General features: G+C 50.3%; 2 protein-coding genes across 2 annotated transcripts in view; one reads left to right on the top strand and one right to left on the bottom strand.

Annotated features, from left to right (window-relative positions):
- Positions 1-653, top strand: part of PSMB2 (proteasome 20S subunit beta 2) — a 39,859-nt gene extending 39,206 nt beyond the window's left edge. Inside the window, exon 6 of the mRNA XM_068537871.1 lies at positions 419-653. Coding sequence (XP_068393972.1) covers positions 419-526 — 108 coding nt within the window. The 3' untranslated portion in view covers positions 527-653. The remainder of the gene's footprint in view (positions 1-418) is intronic.
- A 6,106-nt stretch (positions 654-6,759) lies between these two features.
- TFAP2E (transcription factor AP-2 epsilon) lies at positions 6,760-23,809 on the bottom strand. Its single transcript, XM_068537870.1, has 7 exons — positions 23,783-23,809; positions 22,979-23,458; positions 22,338-22,389; positions 11,016-11,238; positions 9,538-9,656; positions 8,846-8,987; positions 6,760-7,042 (listed from the first exon to the last, which is right to left on the bottom strand). The coding sequence occupies exons 1-7, from the start codon at positions 23,807-23,809 to the stop codon at positions 6,760-6,762; spliced, it is 1,326 nt and encodes a 441-aa protein (XP_068393971.1).
- Positions 23,810-25,826: the final 2,017 nt, after the last annotated feature.

The raw sequence follows: 25,826 nt of genomic DNA, 5'->3' as shown, positions 1-25,826 counted from the left end.
GGGTGACTGGAGCAAACTCTTGGGACCTAGGAGTACATGGCTTTGGTCCAAAGCTTATTCCTAGGGCAGTCGCTCCTTGGTTGGCTTGTTACCTTGAGACATTTTAAAAGAGAAGTCTGTGTTTACCAGGCTAATTGGTGGCAAATTGTGAGGAATAGAGCATTAGATTGTCTCATTCTTCATCAGCTGGCTGACCAGAGTCAAGCCCTCAGCTCTTGCTCACTACCTTCCAGTCAGCCTCCACCTGCAGTTGGGGCTTTCCTCAGGGTCCTAGTGCCAACTGCCTCCAATGGGATACCAGCGCCACAAAAGCAGAGATCGTTATCTGCTGATATGCCCAGTGCCTAGAACAGAGCCTGGACCACAGTTAGTTCTCAATAAAAATTTGTTGACTGATTTCCTTCATGTTTCTCTGCAGCTCCAGAAACGCTTCATCCTGAATCTGCCAGCCTTCAGTGTTCGAATCATTGACAAGAATGGCATCCACGACCTGGACAACATTTCCTTCCCTAAACAGGGCTCCTAACGTCATGCCCTCCCTCCCACTTGCCAGGGAACTTTTTTTGATGGGCTCCTTTATTTTTTTCTACTCTTTTGACGTGTGCTCTCCATAGATGGTTATTTCAGAATAAAGCTGACTGTGGATAAATTGAGCGCTCTGGGTTGAGTCTCAGTGTACCTAACCTCAGGAAGGACGTGGAGGGAGGATTACCTGCATGGGACTTTTTGCCAGGACTGTCTTTCCTCCTGCCCCTTTCCCTTCATTAATGCTCTGATTGTCCTTTAGCAGCTGACAGCTTGCTTGCTAATGTTTCATTCCCTCTAAAGCAGTGGTTCTTTATTGCCCCTAGTCTTAAACATTTTTAACTTAATTAATTTGAATAGGTAATACATGTACCTATAGATTGACATATATACACTAATATGTATAAAATAAGTAACTAATAAAAAGCAGGTGGATAGCACAGGGAACTCTACTTCACTTTGCTGTACAGTAGAAACTAACACAACATTGTAAAACAACTGTACCCCAATTAAAAAAAAAAAAGAAAGAAACATAAATAAAAAGTAAAACTGTAAAACATCTAGAAGAACCCCCCCAAAAAAAGTAATTGTTATTGGGCCATTAAAAAAAAATGCAAACAGTACAAAAACACACAGTAAAAATGTTTCTCCCATCCCTATAATTTAATCGCCATCTTCCCTTCCCAGAGGAAACTTCAGCTACTAATTTCTTATCTAACCTTTAAGAGATATGCTGTTCTTATATGAAATATATGCATGTACATGTCCCTTTTAAAAAATATTTTTAAATGTTCTGCATATTGCTTTTTTTCATTTAACACTCTGTTGGAGATTGTTTTTATATCAGTACCTAAATAGCTACCTTATTGTTGTTGACAGTTGCATAATATTCCATGAAATTGGTGTACTGTAGGTGGTTAACCAGGTATCTGTTTTACTTCCTAACCTAGCTTTTTGGAAATGAGTAATGTAGATGTTTTTTGATTGGTGCCACTAAAACAGTGGTTCTTAACCAGATGTATGTATGAGTCACCTGGGGAGTTTTCTTTTTCAGTCTACATGATTAGGCTGCATTCACTCCCGGATTCTAACGAACAGGTTTGGGGCCTAGACTAGGAATATTTTTTTAAAGCTTCTAATCTTAGGTGATGATAGAGAACCACCAGATTGAAGCTTTTTTGGAGCAGTGGTCCTCAAACTTTAGCATGCATCCCAACTTCCTTATAAACACAGCTTGCTGGGTCCTACTCCTGTAGTTTAGGGTGTGGCCTGAGATTTTACATTTCTAATATTTCCAATTGATGCTGATGCTGCTGGTCTGGGAACCATACTGTGAGCACCATTTGGTCTTAAACTAAGGTAAGCCCTACTTTATTCCGTTCTGTGCTACTCTTAATACCACATACAATAGGTTTTTGGTTTATCTGAGGCGAGATATATCATCTCTCTAAGATTCTCCGTATAGATCAGCACATTTGTATTAACAGTATTGGATTAATATCAAATTGAATGTCGTACACTTTTTAATACACCAATGGTAAATGATTTGTACCATAAGAAGCAAGCTAATCATTGAATAAATGGGCAAAAGAGATGATTCACATGACCACAGCTGGTTCATCATCAAACACCACCATCAGTATGCATAGGTGTGGGCTTTTGGCTAGATTCCTGAATCTCTTTCCGAGGCATCTATTTTAAAGCTCCACAGGTGATTCTTTTGCTTGCCCCAGTTGAGTGCCACTACTAAGGCATGAGCAGTCCTGCTTCATGGTTTTCCCATCTGTAGAATGGTCAAAATTGTATGAGGATTCCATGTGCAAATATAAAGCGTTTGGAACAGGGCCTGGTATGTGGTAAGTGCTCAATAAGTACATAATTATTGGTAAACTTGTTATTCTACATCCAAGCCTCACCAGGAATGAAATTGTTCTCTGCCTTTGAATATAAGTGTCCCCAGGGCAGTCTCATAGGCAAGCCCGCCAGCCCACCCTGACTTCCAGTCTGTTTTCTCCAATCCAGATGTCTTTTCTGAGCTCAAGATACACTTAATTCTAGGTATCTCACCCTCTAGTCATAGGGACATCAAACTCAGCATGTCTAAATCTGAGCCTTACCATCAGCCCCCAGCTCCCAAGTGCCCAAGCCAGAAACCTAGGCATCATTTATCTTTGATAAGCTTATTTTGCAATAAATTTGGTTTTGCAGAAAAGTTGCAAAGATAACACAGAGTTTTCTTATACCCCTCACCTAGTTTCCCCTGATGTTAACATGTTAACATTTGTAAAAACTAAGAAGCCAACATTGGTTGGCACATTAGTATTGATATTAACTAAACTCCAGCCTTTATGCAGATTTCACTGATTTTTCCACTAATGTCCTTTTTCTCTTCTAGGATATGATCCAGGATACTATATTGCATTTAGCTGGGCATCATTTTTGATGCCTTCTTTATCTCCAGCCTTCACATAGTCACCAAGTTCTGGCAGTTTTACTTCCTAAATCTTTTTTTATTATTATTAAGTTTTATTGGAGTATGCTTGCTTTACCTTCCTAAATCTTTTAATGAAAATCTCCATCTCCATTATCTCAATTCCCCGACCAGGGATTGAACCCGGGCCAAGGCAGTGAAAGCCTGGAATCCTAACCACTAGGCCACCAGGGAACTCCCTTTCTTGGATTTTTTTTTAAATTTATTTTTGGCTGCATTGGGTCTTTGTTGCTGCACGCAGGCTTTCTCTAGTTGTGTCAATCAGGGGCTACTCTTCATTGCAGTGTGCGGGGCTGTCATTGTGGTGGCTTCTCTTGTTGTGGAGCACGGGCTCTAGGCACACAGGCTCAGTAGTTGTGGCTTGCGGGCTCTAGAGTGCAGGCTCAGTAGTTGTGGCGCACGGGCTTAGTTGCTCCGTGGCATGTGGGATCTTCCCGGATCAGGGCTCGAACCTGTGTCCCCTGCATTGGCAGGTGGGTTCTTAACCACTGGGCCACAAGGGAAGTCCCTCTTGGGCTATTTTAACAGCTTCCTAACTTCTCTCTACTTTTAATCTCCTCCCTCTCCAGTTTTTTCTCTGTACTCTCAAAATTGGATCATCCATTCCTCTCCTCACTTAAAACTTTTCTGATGGTTTTCCATTGCTTATAGAATAAAGCCCACCTTTTTGGTTTGACATGCTAAACATTTCATAATCCTTTACCAACCCAGCTCCCCAATTTCCTTTCCCTCTTCTGTACCTCATAAAGCCATGACCCAACTGAATTGATGATGGCCTCAGCATACGTTTTTTACTTCACACCTGTATATATATATACCTACTGTAAGAAGGGTAAGCATTGCTTCCTGGAACTTTTCTTACAGGTATGTATATATGTATGATTGAGTCGTGATGTAGTGCACTCTGATATTTTCTAATCTGTTTTCTTCTACCAGATTTTGTTTTTTTTAATGCCAGCTATGTCCTAAATCAATTTCCTCAAGTTTGAAAAACACTGGGAATGCACCGATGCTTTAACACTCCGGGCCAAACACTGCTCAGAATGGTCTCCCGATTGGTTCCCATCTGCTTTCAGGTGATTAATACACAGAAAACAATTTATTCCTTCCCAGGCTTGGGGTGAGAGGGGATAGGTTGGAGAAGAGAGCACCTGTTTTGCCTTAGGGTAGGGAAGCTTAGCTCTGACTAGTGAAGAGGTTAGGGAGGCTGACAAGGAACCCCTAAGAGATGGAAGAGGGTGCTGAAATAGTTTAAGTGCCATATGTCTTACCTCATTTAATCCCCTCAACTTCCCATAGTCTAAAATAATTTTAGTAGTAGAATGTCTCTTGCAGGCCCACGGCTTTCGTTAAAGCAGAACATAATTTCAGCCTTTCCTCCAATCCTACTTTCATATGTGTGGGCTGAGGCAGGGAAACTTCTTGGGAGAAGAAATCACATCTTTGGACCTTTCCCCTGGGAGATGACGCCCAGACCTTTCATTTCTGCAAAACACCTGACCATCTGTCTCTGGCAGCACACCTACAAAGAACTGGGGGAAGAGAATTCCAGGCAAAGAGAACGGTAAGTGCAGTGGCCCTGAGGCATAAAAGTGGTAATTTGAGGAACAGAAAGGAAACCAGTGTGGCTAGAGCAAAGTGAGTGATGAAGAGAATAGTTTAAGATATGGTTGAAGAAGTAGGCAAAGTTTTGATTGTTGCAGGGCTTTAGTATGAAGGTGTACCAGTGAAAACAGAGAGACCAGTTGGAAGACTATTGTAATAGTCTCGAGGACTAGGGTGGTAGCAGAGGAGATAGAAAAGGATGTGGACTTTCTGATGGATTGGGTGTAGGGAAAGAATCAAATATGACTCCCTAATTTCTGGCTTGAGCAACTGGGTCAAGAAGGTGGCGAGGTCAAGATTTGAGTACTTGAGTCAAGTACTCCATTTTGGACATAAATAGAAGAGAGAATTTCAGAGAAGAGCAAGTGGTCAGCCATGTCAAATGCTGCTAAGTCCAGAAAAAGGGCCTTTGGGTTTGACATGTGGCCATTGATGACCTTGCTGAGTGGATTTCCATAGGCTGGTAGGGATAGAAGACAGATTAAAGTGGTTGAGGAGTGAATTGAGGGTGGGTGAGGAAGTGGAGGTAGGGGTGTAGCAATCTTTTAAAAACTCTCCAACTGCAAAAGAAGTAAATGGGGAAAGGATTTATGTTTTGTGAGGTAAGAGATCATAGAATATGTGTCCTTTGGGAAACGATCTAGTATAGATGATTCAGTAGAGAGAGAATAAGGTGCAGGAAAGAAAAATGACCTCAAGAATGAAATCCTCAAGGAGACAAAAGAGCTGGATTTGAATGAGCCAGATAGACACACATAATCATCAGCAGCATTCATATTGACACACATACAGACCCACCACCAATGGTCATGTTAACACATCACACAGACCTAATAGCTGGACTGACACTTTCACACACAGGCCCAGTAAGTCACAGTAATACACATACAGCCCCCCCCAGGATTCACTACACACACACACACACCACAAACACACACACACACACCCCCCACACACACACACCACACACACACACACACACACCACACACACACACACACACACCACACACACACACAGTAGCCACACTGGGAAGCCAGATAGACCCACCATCTGTATCCCCTCACACACAGGTGCCCACAGCCCACTCCGAGGTTTCCCCCTTATAGTCCCCCTACCACTCTACCCCCCCCCAACCCCCCACCCCCAATTCCCAGGCCCTGCCTCTCCCCCGTGACCTTGCCCTCTTGGGAGGCAAATCCAGGCCTGGGCTGAAGAAGGACAGGGAGAGCTTCATATCCAATGAAAAGGTTTTATTAAGAGAATGAGAAAGCAATCTGAGAGTTGGGGAGGTACATTGACTGCAGGGTCAAGAGAAACAACAGCAAATACAAAATCCCAGCAACAACCTCAGGGTCCCTGACATCTTTCTTCCCTCCCGGCCCACCAACAGCCCTTTGCGAGCAAAAACACCCTCTCCATCCTGGTCCAGCTGGACATCTTGGTGCAGAGCAGAAGACATTGAAACAAGAGTCCTCAACTCATTGGGATAAATAAGTTGCACTGAACATTTTTAAACTTTAAATTACAACATAAATAAATAGGACAGACAGCAACAGGACTGAAGCACAGCCTGGATTCAAGTTATCCAATTTGTGTTTATCTTCTCTGTTCCTTGAGGGCCCCTCCTGCCCACTTCTTTCCAAGAGTGGCAGGGGTCCAAAGAGCCCACTGGGGCCTCCCGCCAGCACCCCTCTTCTGGGGGTAGGAGATTCTGGGATGAAGGGCACCAACTCCTCAGTAGCACCTCTGGTTTGTTAATTCCTCTCCTGCTGTTAGTAAAAACAGCAAGGCCTTGGCCTCTAGGAGCACCCATCACCCTAATGGGCACCCTAGTGAGCAGCGCTGGCCCCAAGAATCAGGCTTTTCCATGCAATTTCCTGTCCAAGCCTTTCTGAGCAGTCAAGGGTCAGAAAATTGCACACGCGAGGCAGACGCCTGGGCCCTTATCTACAAACCACCACAGAGGCCACCTCCCCTTACTCCAGCCCAGACCCCTAACTCATGGGTTTCTGGAGGAATGTTCTCTTTGTGGCCTGACTCCAACCCCACTTTTTAATCCTGTCAGGCCCACCCCCAGGAGCAGAGACCTCATTTCAAACCTTGGGAGCCCCTTAGGGATGGGGTGGGGGAAGCAGTTACTTCCGATGTTTGGCATCCTTCTCCGAAGCCTTGGTGTCACCATGCCCACTGCCTGCACTGCTTAGAAACATCTTGTCCAGCCCCTTGAGTGACTCCAGCAAGTAGTTCTGGAAGGCAGTGAGGGCAGCACAGATGGCAGGCCCGCCGAAGCCATGGGTGATGAGGCTAAAGTGTGTCAGGCAGCTCTGCACTCCGGGCTCCAGGATGAGTGCTGGGCGGGTGTTCCCCAGCGGTGAACGGTCCTGCGCCATCAAGTCTGCAAACTCCTTGCAGATCTGCCTGGTGGGGGAAGGAGGGTCAGAGGTTAGAGGACAAAGGTCTGAGTCCAGGGAAGGACCCACCACATACTGGGTACTTTATATACATTATATATATGATTGCTGACCCAATAGTCTACAAATAATGATCATACCCGTGTTAGAGAAAAGTAAACTAAGGTTCAGAGAAGTTAACTGATTTGCCCAATATCACACAGCTAATAAATAGCACATGCCAATACCCTACGATTTCTTTTTCTGTGGGTGTCCTGCCCACATTCCAAGTCCAGCTCAACTCCTACCTTATCCAGGAAACTTTCCTTGATTCCCTCTCCTACTGCCACCCCCACCCAAAACAGCCAGTGCTTCAAGAGGTTTGTCTATGAAATTTTTGGGGAACAATCCAGAATCTGCCTTAAATAACTGAAATAATAGCTAGCAGTGAACATGAATTGAGGCCTGGATGCTGTGCCAAGCACACTGTGTGTATCATCTCACTTAATCCTCACAACGAATCTATACTGTCATTATCATTCCCATCACACGGAAGAGGAAACTGGGTGGTTTCAGACAGGTTAGATGACCTGGCCAAGTGACTAGGCTGGGATTTGAATCCATCTCCAGTTTGCAGCCATTATTCATTTCTCTGTGCATCCTGTATGTGGCTCAGGCAGAAGAATCACTTGTGTCTCACCTGTGCATCACCAAGGAACCTGGTCAGCAACTTAGACATGACTGGGACCCAGGAAGTGCTTGATGAGTTAGCTGATTAATGAGTGACGTGAGCCCTGCCCTAGATACGTTTCTCCAGCCCCTATATGAGCAGCCTCAAAGGCCCCATGAGTCATGGCAGTCCCATGAGTCTGTGATTCCAATGCTGCCTAGGGGACTTGAGGAAACCTCGAAGGCGGGAGGATGGAGTTGTGATTTGAAGGACTGTGTTAGGTGGGGGACTGGATGGTGTTCTAAGCAGAAGAGCAAGCCCAAGGACAGGAGGGCAGGAGAGAGCAAGTGGGTCAGTTGGAGTGGGTGGAGTTTGTGCAGACCAGATTATGGGGGCCCTCAAAGGAGTCTGACTTAATAGAATGGTGGTTTTCAAACCCGCCCCCGTGTCTGTCTCTTCTTGCAATGGGACCCTTTCTAAAAACTAAATCTTAATGGAACACGAGTTCATTAAACAGGCCCTGCGGCATCCCTACAGAACCTAGTTTGAAAATCAATTGCAGTAGCAGTGGGAGCCATTGAAGGCTCTTGGGTAGGGATCAGTGCATGTGCAGGGAGGCTGGGGGAACAGAGGGGTGCTGGGGTGAACGTCCAGGAGTGAGATTGGGAGACCAGAGTTGAGGTGGCATGAAAGTGGTGGTGAGGGAGGCATCAGTGAGACTTGCAGAGGGGTCAGGTGTGAAGTAAGGACAAAGGGGGGTCAACCCAGGGGTCTGGGTGGGTGTTGGTGCCCTGATGGAGGTCACTGGAGCAGAGGGGCTGATTGGCAAGGCTCAGGCAGGGGGAGCAAGGCCAGAGAACCTCAGACCCATGACAGGACTGGGGCTGGTGGTGCCCACACATGGACTTATGTAAGCCTGTCTGTGACACTGTGCTGATGTATAGAATCCAGATATGTTCACATGTATCCATGTGTGCCCTGTCACGTGCACAGCATGGAGCCTAGGTGTGCCTGTGTGCAGTGCCGCATGTACCATGTGTACATCACATGTACACGAGTGGTATCCATTGTGCCCATGCTTGGTGTCTGTGTCTGTGCATTGCACCAACATGTGCCTGTACACGGCACCCATGACAGCCGGTGCATGGCGCCCTCACTCACTTGGCGGCCAGCAGCATGCTCTTGCGGCTGTGCAGTTCCCCAGGGTCAGCATGCTGGCGGCACAGGTACTCGGCAGCTGCCTTGGCTGGGAACTCGGTCTCACAGACGTAGCCAAAGTCTCGGGCCAGGTGTACGGCCTCTCCTAGGAGGGAGGGGAGGCAGAGAGATGAGCCGTCACTACAGCCAGGTGTACCTTTGAGCCTGGAGCACGGCCTTGACCCTCCAACCCCTGACCGGCGCCATCCTGCTTCTATATATATCTTCTCTTGATTCCCCTCTCAGCTCTAGACGCAACCCCGCTGCCCTCCCTTGGGGCTACCTCAGATGGGCTCTGAGCTCAGGGGTGGGAGCTGAGCCCACCAGTTGTCCCAGAGGCTGAACTCAAGATGATCGAGCTGAGAGTCACCAACCTCCAAGGAAGGGACTCTGACCCCCTCATCTCTTTACCACATCCAAACACTGGCCACTCTTCCCCCTATACACACACACACACACACACACACGCTCTCTACTGCACCAGCACATGCACATGTGTGCTTGCATATACACTTAAAGACTGTACACATATATCACACACACCCCTTACTTATACATGGTGCACAGAGAACACACACATGACTAAACACACCCTCCTGCATTAGAGACAGCCACACACAATCACACTGGATGACACAGGTCCCCTCAGGCCTCACCCTCTACTAGTGAAGTCAGCAGTGTCACATTGGCGGCCTTGCGACGACCAGCTGGCAAGTTGAGCCCAATCTTCTCCAGCCGTTCCCGCAGGCACCGGCCCCCATTCTTGGACTTGGCCCTTGCCATGCACACAGAAAGACACACACTATGAAGACAAGATGAAGCATGTATGCTAAGTGACCCAACAGGGCCTTGCTGCCTCCACCAACCCTGCTGAGGCTTGGGTCTGGCCCTGGGGACACTCTGGGGTCTCTATTTACCTGATCCCAATCTCCTCCTAATCTCACTGGTTTTGCAGCCAAGACGGGAATGGGGGGCCTAGCACGCAGCTCCAGGAACCCCTCACTTCTCCCTAATCCTCTCAATAACAGGGACAGCCCAAGGTGGGGCAGGATGGACCAGCATCTTAGGGTCCTTTTTCCCACCTGAGCACACCAACACAGCTACCCAGGGACACACAGGGAAACACACACACATGGGGAGACACTGTTACACACACAGCTGCCCAGGGGCACATAGACACATACACAGATGAACACACACTGAGGGCCAAGAATAGAGACACACACACCAATAGAGACAGACACACAGACTCAAACACCCAGGGACACAGTCAGAGACACATGTTCACACCAAGTCAGGATCCCAGGGACATTTGTACAGACATTCACGGACTCATACAAGCCGCTCTGGGATGCTCAAAGAGACCAGGAATAAGGAGATACTCCCACACCTGCACAGATGCAGCCCCACACAAAGGTAGACAGGTAAACACACGTATGTCTAGCTCCACGTGTGCATGCAGTCACACACACACACAACATACGCACACAGAGTAGAACACTGTAACCGACACATCTCACTAAAGGTAACACAGGAAACTCACACTCACGGAAACATATACTCCTGGCCACTCCTGCACCACATATACACACACATGCACACATGCATACACACAAACACTATCCTCAAACATATCAAAGCTCATAGCCCTGAAGCAGAAATACCCTACCCAGGCACAAGGACATGCACAGAGAGAGACAGACACAACTATGAAGACAAACCATGGACCCCATGCTCCCCACCCCAAAACACACGCATCAGAGAGGCCTATACTGACACAGGGAATGGGCCTTAGGTCCTGGGGATCCTCTTCCCGAGGGATGGGGTGAAGATGGCACTCTCCCTTCCCCAGACCCAGCCTTGTCCATCGTGTCCAGTGTGGGTGAGTCCTCCATCCCTTCTCTGTACCCAGGGCTCCTCTCTACCCCCGACCCCCAAGCCCACAGACCCATGGGAGCTGCTGAAGACCTAGGCCTGCCCAGAGAGCATGCACAATTCCCCAGGGAGACTGAGGTGGAGATGACCCTGTGGCCTGGGGTGGGGCCGGCCCCTCTCCGATCCCCTGAGAAAGTCTGAAACGACCACACATTTTAGCTTTGGCACTGTGCAGGAAGTTGTGGGCTGGCCTTCCTACCTGCGAAGGACACCACCCAGGAGAGAGGCATTGAGGCACTCGGGAGGTGAGAGTCGCCGCTGGACCTCCCCCACTGTCACCTTGTACTTGGACGTCGAGCTGAGCAGAGAGAGCCGGCCTGGCACGGAGCAGAAGACCTCACTGGGGTTCGTGATGCCGCCAACCAAGCTGTCTTTGGCCAATGAGAGGGCCGAAAGGCTGCTGGCTTTGGAGGGGATGGGGACTGTGAAGCAGAAGCAAGAGCAAGGGAGAGAGAGACAACACTGAGCCAGGGGCCACCGGACACGGGCACTAGCCAGCTGTGGCATGAGCGCATTGCTGAAGCACCAGCTGTGTGCTGGGCCCCGTGCTAGCATGCTGTGCACACACAGCTGCATCTGTATGTCCCAGCACCTTTCAGAAGGAGGTTCTACTATCCCTGCTCTACAAGGGAAGAGACTGAAGCACAATGAGGTTAACGTGACTCACTCTAGCTCACTCAGCTAATGGGTGGTAGACATTAAACCCAAAGTTCTCTGGCTCTTGAACCCCTGTTCTTTCACTGAGTCAGGCTGGTTCCCTGTTAAAACTCAAACAGCTTCAGCAGTCTTGGAGTTTTGCCATGTGTAATCAGAGAGGGAGTTGGAAATAAGGAAATGGAGTATGAGCTGGAGGCAGGATTCCTGGGTCACCGCAGCAGAGCCCAGCCAGATTTGTGCAATCACAAGCAATCCCTGATTACCCCCGCTCACTTGTGATCCCCATGTCTCACCCACAACCCCAGATCCCTGGGGGCCTTGGACTCCCACATCCCTGGGACAGGGAGGTTATGGCCCCATTAGGCCTCCAGCCCTGGCCCCTTTCCTGCCAAGTCTCTCTGGGATGGATGCTCAAGGAGACCAAGAATGAAGAGACACACCCTATCACCCCCCTCCCCAAATGCTCTCTAATTATCTACTGATATCTATGAAGGACAGGGAAGGAAATCTGAGTTTATTTTTTAACACCCATTTGGACACTCTTGGCTCTAAAAGAAAGTTCTTCCTGCAGTCTAACCTCCATTCTCCTGCTAAGCCTCAGGGGGAAGGGAGAATGACTGAGGCACTTGCTTCCCCTTGGGCTTCTCTTCTTTCAAGGAAGTGAGAGCCTTGGTAGAAAAGGCAGGCCTTGTGTGTTTGGGGAGGGGGATCAAGTGGGGAGCCTGAGGCCAATAGTCACTGAGCACTCACCATACAGATAACCTCACTGAATCCTCAGAACAACCCACCAGGGGGCTATGTTTATTATTCCCATTTTACAGATGAGGAGACTGAAGCCCAGAGAGGTGAAGGAATGTGCCTGAGATCACACAGCTGGTAGACTTAGTACCAGTAGCAAGCCCTGGACTATGGTCTCAAAGGCAGCACTTGGCCCTCCAGTCATTTGGCAAATATTTGCTGAGCACCTGTGTGCCAGGAACTGTGCTAAGCCTTGGGAAGGCAGAGGTAAGCAAGGCTGGCCCAGTCCCTGGCCTGGCAGAGCCCCTCCAGTGTTTCCCTCTCTGGATGCACATTTAAACCCTCCATCCCATCGCCCAGCCAGAAACCTCAGTGAGGCCCTCCACACTGCCCTCTCCCACCACATCCCATCCATCACCATGTAGTAGGGCTTTCTTTTCTCCGCGTGCCCTGGATGCAGCCACTTCTCCAGGTGTACTGGGACGCTCTCTCATTTCCCACCTGAATTTCTGCACAGCCCCTGCGCCAGAGGGATCTTTCTGAAACACCCATCACTCCCCAGCCTAGAACCCGTCAGTGCCTGAGAATTAAATTCCAGCTCCACAGCTGAGCAGAATGATGCTGCCTGTCCTTCAGTGAGTGCCAACTATATACCAAGTGCTTCACAGTAACAGCTCTGTGGAGATGCTATTTTCTGTCCCCATTTCAAGACGAAGAAACTAAAAGTTCAAAGAAGTTAAGATAGTGCAGCAATAAGGAGCAGACGTGGGTCTTGACCTCTGACAATGGACTTTAAAGTTCACATTCTTAACTGTCATAGTGCCCTCCTTCACCCTCCTTTGTGGTCCGGCCCTGCCTACCCCTTTTGCCTGGTCCTCCATCTGCCGTTTAGGCTCTCGACCCACACTGACCAATACAAATATACTGTAAGCCACATATATAAATTTATATTTTCTGGTAGCCCTATTTTTAAAAAGAAACATGTTAATACCAATTTTAATATATTTTATTTACCGCATATATAAGAATATTATCGGGACTTCCCTGGTGGTACAGTGGTTAAGAATACACCTGCCCATGCAGGGGACACGGGTTCGAGCCCTGGTCCGGGAAGATCCCACATGCCGCGGAGCAACTAAGCCACAACTACTAAGCCTGCACTCTAGAGCCTGCGAGCCACAACTACTGAAACCCATGCTCCTAGAGCCCATGCTCCACAACAAGAGAAGCCACCGCAATGAGAAGCCCGCGCACCGCAACGAAGAGTAGCCCCCGCTCACTGCAACTACGGAAAGCCCGCGTGCAGCAACAAAGACCCAACACAGCCAAAAAAAAAAAAGAATAAAAATTTTTAAAATGTTAAAAATAAATAAAAAATAAAAATATTATCACTGAAACATACAATCGATATTTTAAAAATTATTAATGAGCTATTTTTTATTTTAATTTATTTTATTTTTGGCTGCGTTGGGTCTTCATTGATGCTCGTGGGCTTTTCTCTGGTTGTGGCGAGCGGGGGCTACTCTTCATTGCAGTGCGCGGGCTTCTCATTGCAGTGGCTTCTCTTGTTGTGGAGCACGGACTCCAGGTGCGCGGGCTTCAGTTGTTGTGGCTCGTGGGCTCTAGAGCGCAGGCTCAGTAGTTGTGGTGCATAGGCTTAGTTGCTCCGCAGCATGTGGGATCTTCCCGGACCAGGGCTTGAACCCATGCCCCATGCATTGGCAGGCGGACTCTCAACCACTGCGGCACCAGGGAATCCCTTAATGAGCTATTTTACATTCTTTTCTTGTACTTGGTCTTCAAAATTCAACACGTATTTTACACTTATAGCCCATCCTAATTCGGACTAGCCACATTTCAAGTGCTCAATAGCCACACGTGGCCTGTGGCTCCCACAGTGGACAGCACAGTTCTAGACTTCAAAGGGGGGAGCACAGGAGTTAACATAAGTAAGTGAGATGTGGGAGACCTGCTACTTGGCCGAGTGTTACCATGCAGGATACACCAACATTGCCGTAACTCTTGGTTTGTTTGTTTTTTGTTTCTGTTTTTGCTGGTGAGACAAGGATTTGAGATTTCTAGGTGAAATCTCTGGATTTTTACTTTATTATTATTTTATTACTATTATTTTTTGGCCGCACTGTGCAGCTTGTGGGATCTTAGTTCCCCGACCAGGGATTGAACCCATGTACCCTGCAATGGAAGCATCCTAACCACTGGACTGCCAGGGAAGTCCCTGGATTTTTAAACATTGGCAACTGATTCAAAAATTTAAAAACCCAGGACAGGTCAAATGGAACGTGTGAAGCACCACTTGGGATGCGGGACGACTAGCTCACCAGTGTGTGGGCTCTTTAAGCCCCGCAGAACTGCTAGCTGTCTGTCTCAGGCGCCCTTCTCCATTTTACTAAGCAGGGCCTCTTCCTTCTCAAGCCTCAGTCCGGGCACCACCCCCAATGCAAAGCTTCCTAAGCTCTCACCCTCTGCTCCTTTTCACCCCCTGTCGCTGTCCTTACCACACTGAACCTCATGTCTGCTTCCTCCTCTGTCTCCCCCACCAACTGGGAGTGCCTGAGAGCAGGGTCTTGGCACAAGGGGGTGTCAGTGAATGTGGAATAAATGAGTGAAGCAAGGGCCCTTGAAACGTGGAATGGTAGAAAGAGTGAAGGCTCACAGCCAATATATGCACGGGGTGGGGGTGGGGGAGGGTGGGTAGGGGAACCTCATTCCTTTTTTAGCAATTGATGGTAAAACTGCCCTTCCTCCCTGGGTCGTCCCTATTCAGGCACCAGCGAAGGGCCAACAGGTCGTGGATGGGGCTGAGTGGGAGAAGTGGAGAGGTGGGGGGAGGTGGAGAGAGTAGCAGCACACACCCTACCCCAGGCAAGTTCCCTGTCCCCAGAGCAGGGCCAAAACTAGGGTGAGGCAGGTGAGGTGCTTGTCTTGGGTGCAAAATTTAAGGAGGCACCAAAAAACTCAGCAATCAAGACAAACAGTATTTTAATGCAATATTTTTAAAAGTAAAAATTTAATGTGAAAATCCACGGTGACACAATATCACAAATTTACATAGAAGCAGGCTCTGATCCTGCTCTTGCACGACCCTGCCTCACTCCCCTTATCCTAATCCCAGCCTCTGCCCCAGAGTGAAGAGCAAGAATGTCCTGACCCAACAGACACACTGACACTGGACACGCAATAGCAGCCATGCCCCCCACCCCCACCCAGTGTCTCCCGGGCCCGTGCACGGGCTCCCTCATCACCTGTGTCCCTCTGCCTTGAGGGGACTTTCTGGGGTGATGGAACTATTCTCTAACATATTTCATATCTTGACTATATGTTTACATTTGTCAAAATTCATAGAAATGCACATCTAAAAAGAGTGAACTGTACTATATGTAAATTATACCTCAAGCTCGACTTAAAAAACTAAAACTATGAATTAATAAATTAACAAGAAGGGCAAAGTGACTGTCCTCTCTCCCATGACTCCTAGCCAGAGGGAATGGTCAGAGAAACAGAAAATTCTTCTCTCCCCCAGCAGCCTCCTCTATCCAGCTTTTATTAAAATCTGGGGACACCTGAGGCCAGGCACTGTGAGAGGGGAGAGAGATCAAAGCTGGGTGAAGCTGTTGGTGCATGTACAAACAGGGACATATGTGAGCACACGTGTCACACAAACGTCTATACATAAAAACTACATGCCCTGCCATAGAGCACTGAGGGTGAGACTGTGCGTATGCACACTTACTCAACAACAAATACTGAGCCCCAGCTACAGACACATAGGCTCTGCCTGACTGTTGCAAGAATGTGGCAACGCGCGTAAGGATATCTGCAAGTGCTTTTGCTCCTGTTGATATGTTTAAACATAGAGTATATGCCAGATTTATGCAAACATAGGTGCGGCTAATGTAGCGCATGACAGGTGGACATGTGTTTGCGTATACGAATTACAGACTTTGTTACTTTCCCCACTTGTCTGTACCCTTTTCCTCAGAGCCTCTTCCTTCAAAAATGACAGAGGTTTGGAGGCCAGGGTTAGGGAAGCAGGTAGCCTGGGACAGGAGCAGTCATGAAGGTGGGAATCAACTAGCGCAGATTGCAAAGCAGGGACCGGTGTTTGTCTCCCACACCACAGTGAGTCCTAAAGCTGAAGTGGTCTACCCATGGTGTCCCCCTGGTCATGAACACAGAAGTCATTCACATGTACACACTCCTACAGACATAGGATTGTCCTACCGACAGAGCTCCTAGTTAGCCAATCTATCAGACAAGACTCTCACACACACACAAGTCTACACACTCTGTCCACAGGTGGTACATATGGTCTGACCACTGATTCTGGGGAGTGTGCAATAGACTCTGTTGGAAAGTTGGTTAAAATTGCAAGTCTTTCTAGAAGAAAATACAGGAGAAAAATCTTTATGACCTTGGGTTAGGCAAAGAGTTCCTAATATAACACCAAAAGCATGATCCATAAAAGAAAATAATGATAAACTGGATTTCATCAAAATCAAAAACTTTTGCACCTGAAAAGACACTATTAAGAAAATGAAAACACAAACCATAGACTTGAAGAAAATATTTGCAAATCCTGTATCTTATCAGGGATGTGTATCCAGAGTACATAAAGAATACATAAAGAATTCTTATAATTCAATAGTAAGATACACAACCCAATTAGAAAATGTTCAAAATATGTGAGTAGACATTTCACTTAAAATGGTATATGAATGGCTAGTAAGCACATGGAAAAGTGCTCAACATCTTCGGTCATTAGGGAAATGCACATTAAAAGGATACTGAGGTACCATCAGGAAGGCTATAATCAAAAAGACAGACATATCAAGTGCAGATGACAATGTGGAGAAACTGGAACTCTCACACTTTCTTGGTGGGAATGTAAAACAGTACAGCCACTTTAGAAAACAGTTTGGGAGTTTCTTTAAAAAATTAAAGACAAACTTACCATAAAATACAGACATTCCACTCCTAGGAGTTCAAGAGCGGTGAAAACATTATGTCCACACAAAGACATGTGTGTAAATGATCATAGCAGCATTATTTATCCTAGCCAAAAAGTGGAAACAACCCCAGTGTCCATCAACTGATGAATGAATAAACAAAATGTGTTACATCCACATGATGGAGTACTACTAACCAATAAAAAAGGAGTGACCTACTGATACAGCCTACAACACAGATGAACCTCAAAAACATTATAAGTACAAGAAGCTAGATGCAAAAGTCAGCATATTTATATGTTCCATTTATATAACATGTCCAGTATGTGCAAACATGTAGACAGAAAGCAGATCAGTGGTTGCCTAAGGGCTGGAGTGGGAATTAATTACAATTGGGAATGGAGGAATTTTGGGGGGTGTTAGAAATGTCTTAAAACAGACTGTGGTGGGCTTCCCTGGTGGCGCAGTGGTTGAGAATCTGCCTGCCAATGCAGGGGACACGGGTTTGAGCCCTGGTCTGGGAAGCTCCCACATGCCGCGGAGCAGCTAGGCCCGTGAGCCACAATTACTGAGCCTGCGCGTCTGGAGCCTGTGCTCCGCAACAAGAGAGGCCACGATAGTGAGAGGCCCGCGCACCGCGATGAAGAGTGGCCCCCACTTGCCGCAACTAGAGAAAGCCCTCGCACAGAAACGAAGACCCAACACAGCCATAGATAAATAAATTAAGAAAGAAAGAATCCTGGTCAAAAAAGGTGATGATTTAAAAAAAAAAAAAAAGAAAGAAATTGTAAGAGGCTATAAATACTTGTTGATTTAAAAATAAATAAATAAATAAATAAATTCATTTAAAAAAAAAAACAGACTGTGGTAATGGTTACACAACTCTATAAATTTACTAAAAATCATCGAACTGTACTCTTCCAATGGGTGAATTTCAGGTATGTACACTTTACTTCAATCAATCAGTTAAAGAAATGAAGTTCCAGGGCCATAATTCCAGGGATTCTCATTCAGGAGATGTGAAATGGTGTCCAGGAAATCTGCATTTTTTAACAAGCACCCCTGGGGATTTGATGCATGTGGTCCCTTAGATCACACTTAAGGTACCACTGGTCCAAAGCCTGGGGGGAAGGGGGAAGGCAGACAGGAGGGGTCGTGACCCTCCTCCCAGCCCACTTGAGTCCCCTCATCTCCCCAGTGGGACCTGCTGGTTAAGTTTCCTTCTCACCAACCGCTAGAGGGTTTCTTTTATTTTTTTAATTGAGGTATAGTTGATGTACAATATTATATAAGTTCCAAGTGTACAACATAATGATTGACAATTTTTAAAGATATATTCCACTTATAGTTATTATAAAATAATGGCTATGTTCCCTGTGTTGTACAATATATCCTTGAAGCTTATTTACTTTATACATAGTAAGTTTGTACCTCTTAATCCCCTACTCCTATCTTCCACCTCCCCTCTTCCCTCTCCCCTAGAGGGTTTCTTTTAAATATAACTGCTACGGTTCACTGCCCTGCTCTATGCTGCCCTCAGGTACAGTCCACAGTCTATCTGCATGGGCACCGGTTTTTTAGTCTCATTCTGGCGCCAACGGTAGCCTGGGAGGCAAGTGAGGCAGGGTTGTAGAAGTGCAGGGTCAGATTCCGTCTTTACGTAAAATTTTGATATTTCGTTTATTGTGGATATTTTTTGCATTAAAAAATCTTAAACATATTGCACTAAGATGTATTATTTATCTTGATTACTGAGCTTTTAGGCGCCCTCCTAAATCTTGCCTCAAGTGAGTTCCTCACTTACCTCACCCCAGTCCTGGCCCTGCTTGTAGATTCACCTGGAATCCCAGAAACTCCCCATCTCCCTTTTCTTTCCTCAGATCCAGGGAGAGCAGAGAATACATCATCCCCTGTCCTGAGACTGGACAACAGAGCCCAGCGGAGAGGGATTCCCCACCCCCAATTAGGCAACTACCTCCTCTCTTCGGAGGAAAGGAGGACTATCTCAATTCTCATCCCCAAACCACTCCCCTCCAGCTGTGACTGTATAGCCTGAAACCCACGGAGATTTTTAACCTTTTTAAACCTGTCTGGCCTTCCAAAGAGAGGGCATACGCACGTGCTGTTCCTAATGGAGTGAAAGTAGCTCGGTCCTTTGTACACCCCCTCTCCAAATGCACTCAGACTTCAAAACCTTCATTCAACAAATCTCCTGAGCACCTACTGAGCCCCCTGCTGTCTCTCCTTCAGGAAGCCTCCCAAGTTCAGGCACTCACTGCTCCTCTTCTGAGCTCCTACTACAAGGTATACAGACCCTGTTCACTGCCTTTCTTGGCTGGGAAATATTCCTGTCCATGTCTGTCTCTCAGGCCAGTCCCGCCTGCTTTCTATGCCCCTAGGACAGGTCACAAAACTGAAAGTGACAAATGTGGGCAGAAAACTGAGGGCTCCCCACTTCCCTTCGGGTCAGCCTCAGCCCCATCTGCCATCCTTGCCCCACGCAACCCTGGCTACGACGGGCTGCCGACCTGGAAGTGTGTGGTGGGGCGGGGACTTCGCCTCCCCTCCCCTGCGTGGAGTAGCGAAGATTTTACAACCTCCCTGGACGCACTGTCGAAGTCGAGACCCGAGGCCTCCCTGCGGTAGCAAGGCTGCTTCTGGTGCAGGGCTGGGGCCGCCTCCCTTTCACAACCTAGGACTCCAACCGCCCGTGACACAGCTGCCCCTCCCGCCAGGGCCGGGAGGAGCTGGAGGAATGAATCCTTTGCTTCAGCTAGCCAAGAACGACCTTCTATAATTCCAGGGCCCGGGTCTGAGTGGGATGGTCTTCCACCGCCCCTGGCAGGTGCCAGAGGACTTCAGGACTTGACCGGGGCTCCCGATGCCTTCAGAAGGGCCTGAGGGCGAAGAAGGACGCTAATCAACTGCGCCCGAGTGGCTGGCGGCGTGGCCGGAGTTCCGCAGTGACTGCGGAGGGCCCGAACGAAAATTACCCGCCGCGTGGGGCGTGGAGGCTCCAGGGCGCAGGGCTCCAACCGGGCCACCTGCTTAGCCACAGCTGGGTCCCCTGCCCACGCACCCCGCCCCGAGGTCCCGACCTCGCAGATTGGCTCTGCCGCAATGACCCTCTCTCCTCCTCAAAGGCTCGCCACGCCAGCCGAAGGACAAGCTCGAGACTCAGGAACCAGCCTCTTCCTGCCGTTGGGACCCCCGGCTCTCGCCCCTCCCCCTTTGCTGCATTGCTCCGGGCTGTGACTCGACGTCCGGGTTGGGGCCCCCAGGGCGCAGTCCCCAGCTCAGGTCGCCAGGCTCCACTGGGCCACCGACGGGCTGACACTGGTGTCCGGCCGGTGTACGCGCCCGTGTCGGCGACATCCCGAACAGCACCAGCGCCCACGTCCACCCCCCACCCGCCGGAGCCTGTGCGCAGCACTCGGGACAGTCCGGGCTGCACTCACTGTGTTCTTTGGGGATCCCGGCGCACCCCTAGGACCCGGGATTTATGAAAGCTGATGTCCTTTGAGAGAAACTAACTCGAGGCAATTTTGGTTCCTTCTTGGTAGCCAGTCTTTTGTCCTGGCTCTGGCCAGGGGATTGGGGTTTAAGGTACTCAGAGCCTCACCTGATCCTTCTACCCTCCCCCAGGGCAGAAATCCCCAAGCTCCTTCCCAAAATGCAAGGTCCTGGCCTCCCGGAGGGAGTCAGTGAGCCCGAGCCCCCGTAGCCTGCGGAGCCAGGGCAGGAGTCAGAACTGGGGATCAAGACCATGGTTGAATCTCCGGGTGGACAGCACAGCGGCAGGCTCTTGCCGCTGCAGACCGAGCTCTCCCGTTGGGTTCAAAAAAATCCACTAAAGCAAGGCAGCGGCCGCCAGCAAGGAGCTGGCTCTGAGTGTACACCTCTGCCCGGACCGCAGGCAGCCTCCCCAAACCCCCAGCTCCAGGTAACAGCCCCAATACCTGGAGCCCCCTTCTCCCAAGTTCTGGGAGGCCTGTCTCCTCATCTTCCCCACACGTACACCAGGTGGTCCAGCTAACTCCCAGCCCCAGGTAACTCAGCCTCAACTCCTGAAATCCAGCTCCCCCCAACCCCTCCCCGGGACTCAAGGAGGGCAAACAGAGCCCAGGCTTGAATTCACTCGTTTGAAAAACAACTTGAGCCAATCCCGGGGGGAGCAGTGCCTGCCCCAGGTACAGCGGGCTGGTCTGTGCCTCCATATTCCTCTCTGCACCTGCCCCAAATTTATCACTGGGCCTCTCTGAATCTCTGTCTTTCTCACCTTTCCCTGTCACAGTCAGAACTCACAAGCCCGAAAATCCACTGGAGGGCACATCTCAAACCCCTAGCTTTTCCAAGGTCAGAGAGACACAAACATCCTGAAAATACACAGGGAGCAACCCTACATGCTTAAAGATCTTCAGTGCCAAAGAACAAATTCTGGGATACAACAGGGACCCTGACCCCCATACACATGGAAGTTACACCAACATAACAGACACTCGTCACACACTCACAGCAAGAGACACCAAGAAATACTAGGAAAGCAACATATAGACATGTACAGGATCCCAAACTCACATAGACACCAACACCCAGGCCCTGACCTTCCTGCACACAGCCCGACACAATAGTCACACACCAGCTCCCCTAATCCTAAACTGCTAAAAGAGGGGGGAACCTCAAGGCCCCCCAAGGTCCTGCTAGGAAGGGAGGGGCAGAAAGCACCAGACAGGCTAGGAAATGGTAAGGCTTGGTAAAGTGGAAATCATTTAACAACATCCATGGGAATAGCACTCCCATTAACACCTCTTAGGAAACAGAGAAGTGGTTTAACTCGTTTTGCAAATTAACTCCAGATCCAAAAGAGTGCCCTCACCTTGGTGGGGAAAGGCCAGGCCAGCCAAGTGAGTGTGGTGGGGCTCCCGCCCACCTCAGACTGCCGGCTCTGGGGCCAACTCACCAACCACCGCAGGTGCCCAAGCTCTGGCCAGGCCTGCAGCCTCCGCAGCCCCTCCACTGGGCCGTAAAGAGTGACCGGTGGCCACTGAGCTTGGCGACACACAGGAGGGACACGCCACAGGGGAAGAAACTGGGTCTGTGTGCCGGGGCCTGCACCATCTCGCCCGGTTCTGCCCTGGCAGATGCATGCCATTCCTTACCTTTCTTGATCACGGACTGGTCCAGGAGGCTCATTCCCGGCTCGTCCATGGCCTGCAAATAGGACAGGGTGGTGGTAAGGACGCTTGTAGATCTAGTCTCCTTTCGCTTCCCAAGCCCCTGCTGTCCCCGCTCCCTGTCCTGTCTGCTTCACCCAACGCGCACCACCCGTCGCCTGCGGCCGGCGACGGGCGGGACCAGGATTCACCGGCGCTCCACCATTTGCGGCTGAGTTGGAGCCCTGGGTGCCTCGCCATGCCGTGCAAAAAGGGCATTTTTGAACCTTAGACAGGCAACTCCTCCACTTCGCTTCGCTCCAGGCACAGGCTGCTCCAGTAGACCACGACTGGGCATAGGTGCCCTACGTTGCCCAGCGGAGAGAGACAGAAGTGGTTCAGCCCCTGCCCGTTTACTCGGCGAAGGGTCGCCGCCATCCAGGCACCTGCTCACGGACTCAGTGCCAGGCCGCCCGAAAGGCCAGGCAGCGTCTAACTCAGGACGTGGGACGCATCCTGGGAGTCACGAGCAAGAAGTGGCAGGCTGCGAGAAAAGTCGGGTTCCTGCATTGGTCACTCTTTGCCTCCAGCCAGGTCCTAAGTCACCGCAGCGGATGCTGGCCCATCCCGGACCCTTCGGGCCTCACCTGCAGGTCCTCCAGGCCCGGCGGCAAAGCCAGCCCGGGAAGGCCGAGGGGCGCGTCGGCCAGGCCGTGCGCGCCGTCGGCCAGGCCGTGCAGGAGCCGCGGCACAGCGGCGGCGTAGTCGCGGCGCGGGTCGAGGCCCAGGGCGCGGGCGGGCGGCGCCAGCAGGCCGGGCGGCTCGTCGTGGGCGCGGGCGGCGGCGCGGGGCGCGGCCCAGGCAGCCTGCGGAGGCTGCGGCTGTGCCAGGGGCGCCAGGCCACCGTACGGGTCCCCGGCCAGGTGGGGAAAGGCGGCAGCGGCGTCGGACGCCTGGCCGTAGGGCAGTGGCGGCTGCGGGTAGGGCGGCGGGAAGTAGGGCGGCTGGAAGTCAGCGGCGGTGGCGGTCGGCGTGTGGCAGAGCTGCGGCGCCGGCCCGTAGGCCGCCTGGGGCAGCGACGACAGGCGGGCCCCGCTAGCCGCTGGGCCCAGCCCGTCGGGGCGCTCCTGGGGAAGAAGAGCGTCGCGTTAGGCGACCCATCGGCAGCTGAAAGGACCCAGCCCGAAAGGACCCTCCGCAGCTCCCAAGGGGCCAGCTGCCGTCCTGCCCGCTTCCCGGGGCCCGAGGTCTATCTCTGAATGACCCGTGGGCGCGGGAGCCTTGGGCTGGGGACAGCGGTCTCCGGCGCGCAAAGTTCTCAGCGGGCGGAGTCGCTGTGGCCCCCTCCCTCCGAAATTTCGTTGGAGGAGGAGGTTCGGAAGGTTCAGCACTCAGGCTCCCGGATCCCCGGCCCGGTACGCCCCGGTGTCCCCGGGCCCGAGACTACTCACCATGGCGGAGTAAGTGTGCACCAGCATGGGGCGGGCAGCGCGGGGCGCGAGGCGTGGCGGCGGCGGAGCCCTCGCCCGACGGCGAGCTCTGCGGGAAGAGGTGCTGGGAGCCTGCACGGCCCGCGGGGGGTCACTTTGCGGTGGCGGGGTGCAACCCAGCCCCGAGCCCAACAGGCATCGGGTCCTCAGCAGTGGGCGCCCCTGGGCGGGTCCATGGGGGCGGGATGTGGGCCGGACGGGCGCTGATCGCACTTGGAAAAGTCGGTCAATGGGCGCCCAGCACCCGCCCTTCTTCCTCTGAACGCAGCTTGCTCCATGCACTCCAGTTATAGTGGCGGGGGCGCGCCGGGCCTCCGGGGGCGCGCATTAAAGAGACACGCTAGGGCCGCTTTCTCCCAGCTCCCCAGCGACAGCCCAAGAGGAGGCGTGGCTTTGGCGCAACCCCCTGGGAAAGATATAGGGTTGTGATTCCAACCCGCGCTGGTCTGATCGCTTTCTAGGCTCGAAGCTCCCAGTCACCTTGAAACAGAGAAGGATTCGAGGCTGGGACATAAGGGCCCTAGTTTGCTCTCGGCTCTATTGCACCTTTGCCTTTGAGCAAAGCACTACTCCTCCTCGGCCTCAGCTTCCCTGTCTGTAAAATGGGTATCAGTCCTTGCTCTGACCGCCTCACCGGATTATGGATGAGGTGGGCAGTCTTGAAGGTGGAAGAAGTTTGTGAGCTGCAGACTCAAGCCTGCTGGCTCATATGCACACATATGTCAGTACCTGTGTGTGTGTGTGTGTGTGTGAGTTGGGGGCCATCACAGCCTCTCTGCACGTTTCTGGATCAAAGCCCCTCTGAGGGTGCTTACTTCACTCAGGCTTCCCCCAGCTGGTAACTCCCACTGCCAAGCCAAGGTCTGAGGAAGTTGGAGACACAAACTGGCCCGACAGAGAGAGTTGCTTGACACTGGGGTTGGGCATCATGAGTTCCACCTGAGAAGGGCTCAAGATATTTCTGAAGCCATGAGGGCCTGGACTGACTGAGTGTGGGCTGGTCATACCCAGAGGATGTTGAGTGAAGCTGTGTGTAACTGACATCATGTGGACCGTGTGCTATCATCACACTAATATGCACAGGCTGTGTGTTTGTGTGTTACCATGGCAGGCACTGGCTGGCTCTCAAGCATGTTCCACTTCCTGCGTCACTCTATCTTTCTTTCCTTCAAAACCCAACCCTCCCTTCCTAAGGAACAGAGGGACAAGGATTACAGAAAGGGAAATGAGAGGAATGCTAAGGGGAATGGGAATTAAGAAAGCAGATGGAAGGTGCTAAAAAAAAGTAATAAAAATAAAAATTAAAAAAAGGAAGAGGCTCAGACCAGGGCAGAGTAGAAATAATCACAGCAAACATTACAGAGTGTGCCAGACTCTATGCCAAGTACTTGATGAGTATTGAGTTATTTAACTCTCACAACAGCCCTATGAGATAGAAACCCTTATCACCCTCATTCTCAGTTGAGAAAAGTGAGACACAGAGAGGTGACGTGACTTTCCCAAGATCAAGGTGCTAGTTAAGTGGCAGAGCTGGGGTAGTCTGCCTCTAGCCTCTTTCTGGGTTCAGAATTACTATTCTATATTGCCTTAGACTCAGGTGCCTAGAATTTAGTCCTGACTCCGATGGACTGTGTGATTCTGGGCAAGACCTTTTTCCTCTCTGACCTCAGTTTCTGCAACTTCAACAATAACAATAAAAAAGTATGGGAAGGGGGGCTTCCCTGGTGGCGCAGTGGTTGGGAATCTGCCTGCCAATGCAGGGGACACGGGTTTGAGCCCTGGTTTGGGAGGATCCCACATGCCGCAGAGCAACTAAGCCCGTGAGCCACAACTACTGAGCCTGCGCGTCTGGAGCCTGTGCTCCGCAACGGGAGAGGCCGCGACAGTGAGAGGCCCGCGCACCACGATGAAGAGTGGCCCCCGCTCGCCACAGCTGGAGAAAACCCTCGCACAGAAACGAAGACCCAACACAGCCTAAATAAATAAATAAATAAATAAATCAAAC

Source organism: Eschrichtius robustus, chromosome 3 (assembly GCF_028021215.1).
Source record: "Eschrichtius robustus isolate mEscRob2 chromosome 3, mEscRob2.pri, whole genome shotgun sequence".
Classification (NCBI taxonomy): Eukaryota; Metazoa; Chordata; class Mammalia; order Artiodactyla; family Eschrichtiidae; genus Eschrichtius; species Eschrichtius robustus.
The sequence above is the reverse complement of the archived record's forward strand: the minus strand, read 5'-3'. Positions and strand labels throughout refer to the sequence as shown.

Coding starts and splice junctions, on each gene's coding strand:
- TFAP2E (XM_068537870.1), bottom strand. CDS start 23,809: ATGCTGGTGCACACTTACTCCGCCATG. Junction 23,459..23,782: donor TGCACACTTACTCCGCCATG/GTGAGTAGTCTC, acceptor CTTCTTCCCCAG/GAGCGCCCCGACGGGCTGGG. Junction 11,239..22,337: donor CCAGTCCGTGATCAAGAAAG/GTAAGGAATGGC, acceptor TCTGCTTCACAG/TCCCCATCCCCTCCAAAGCC.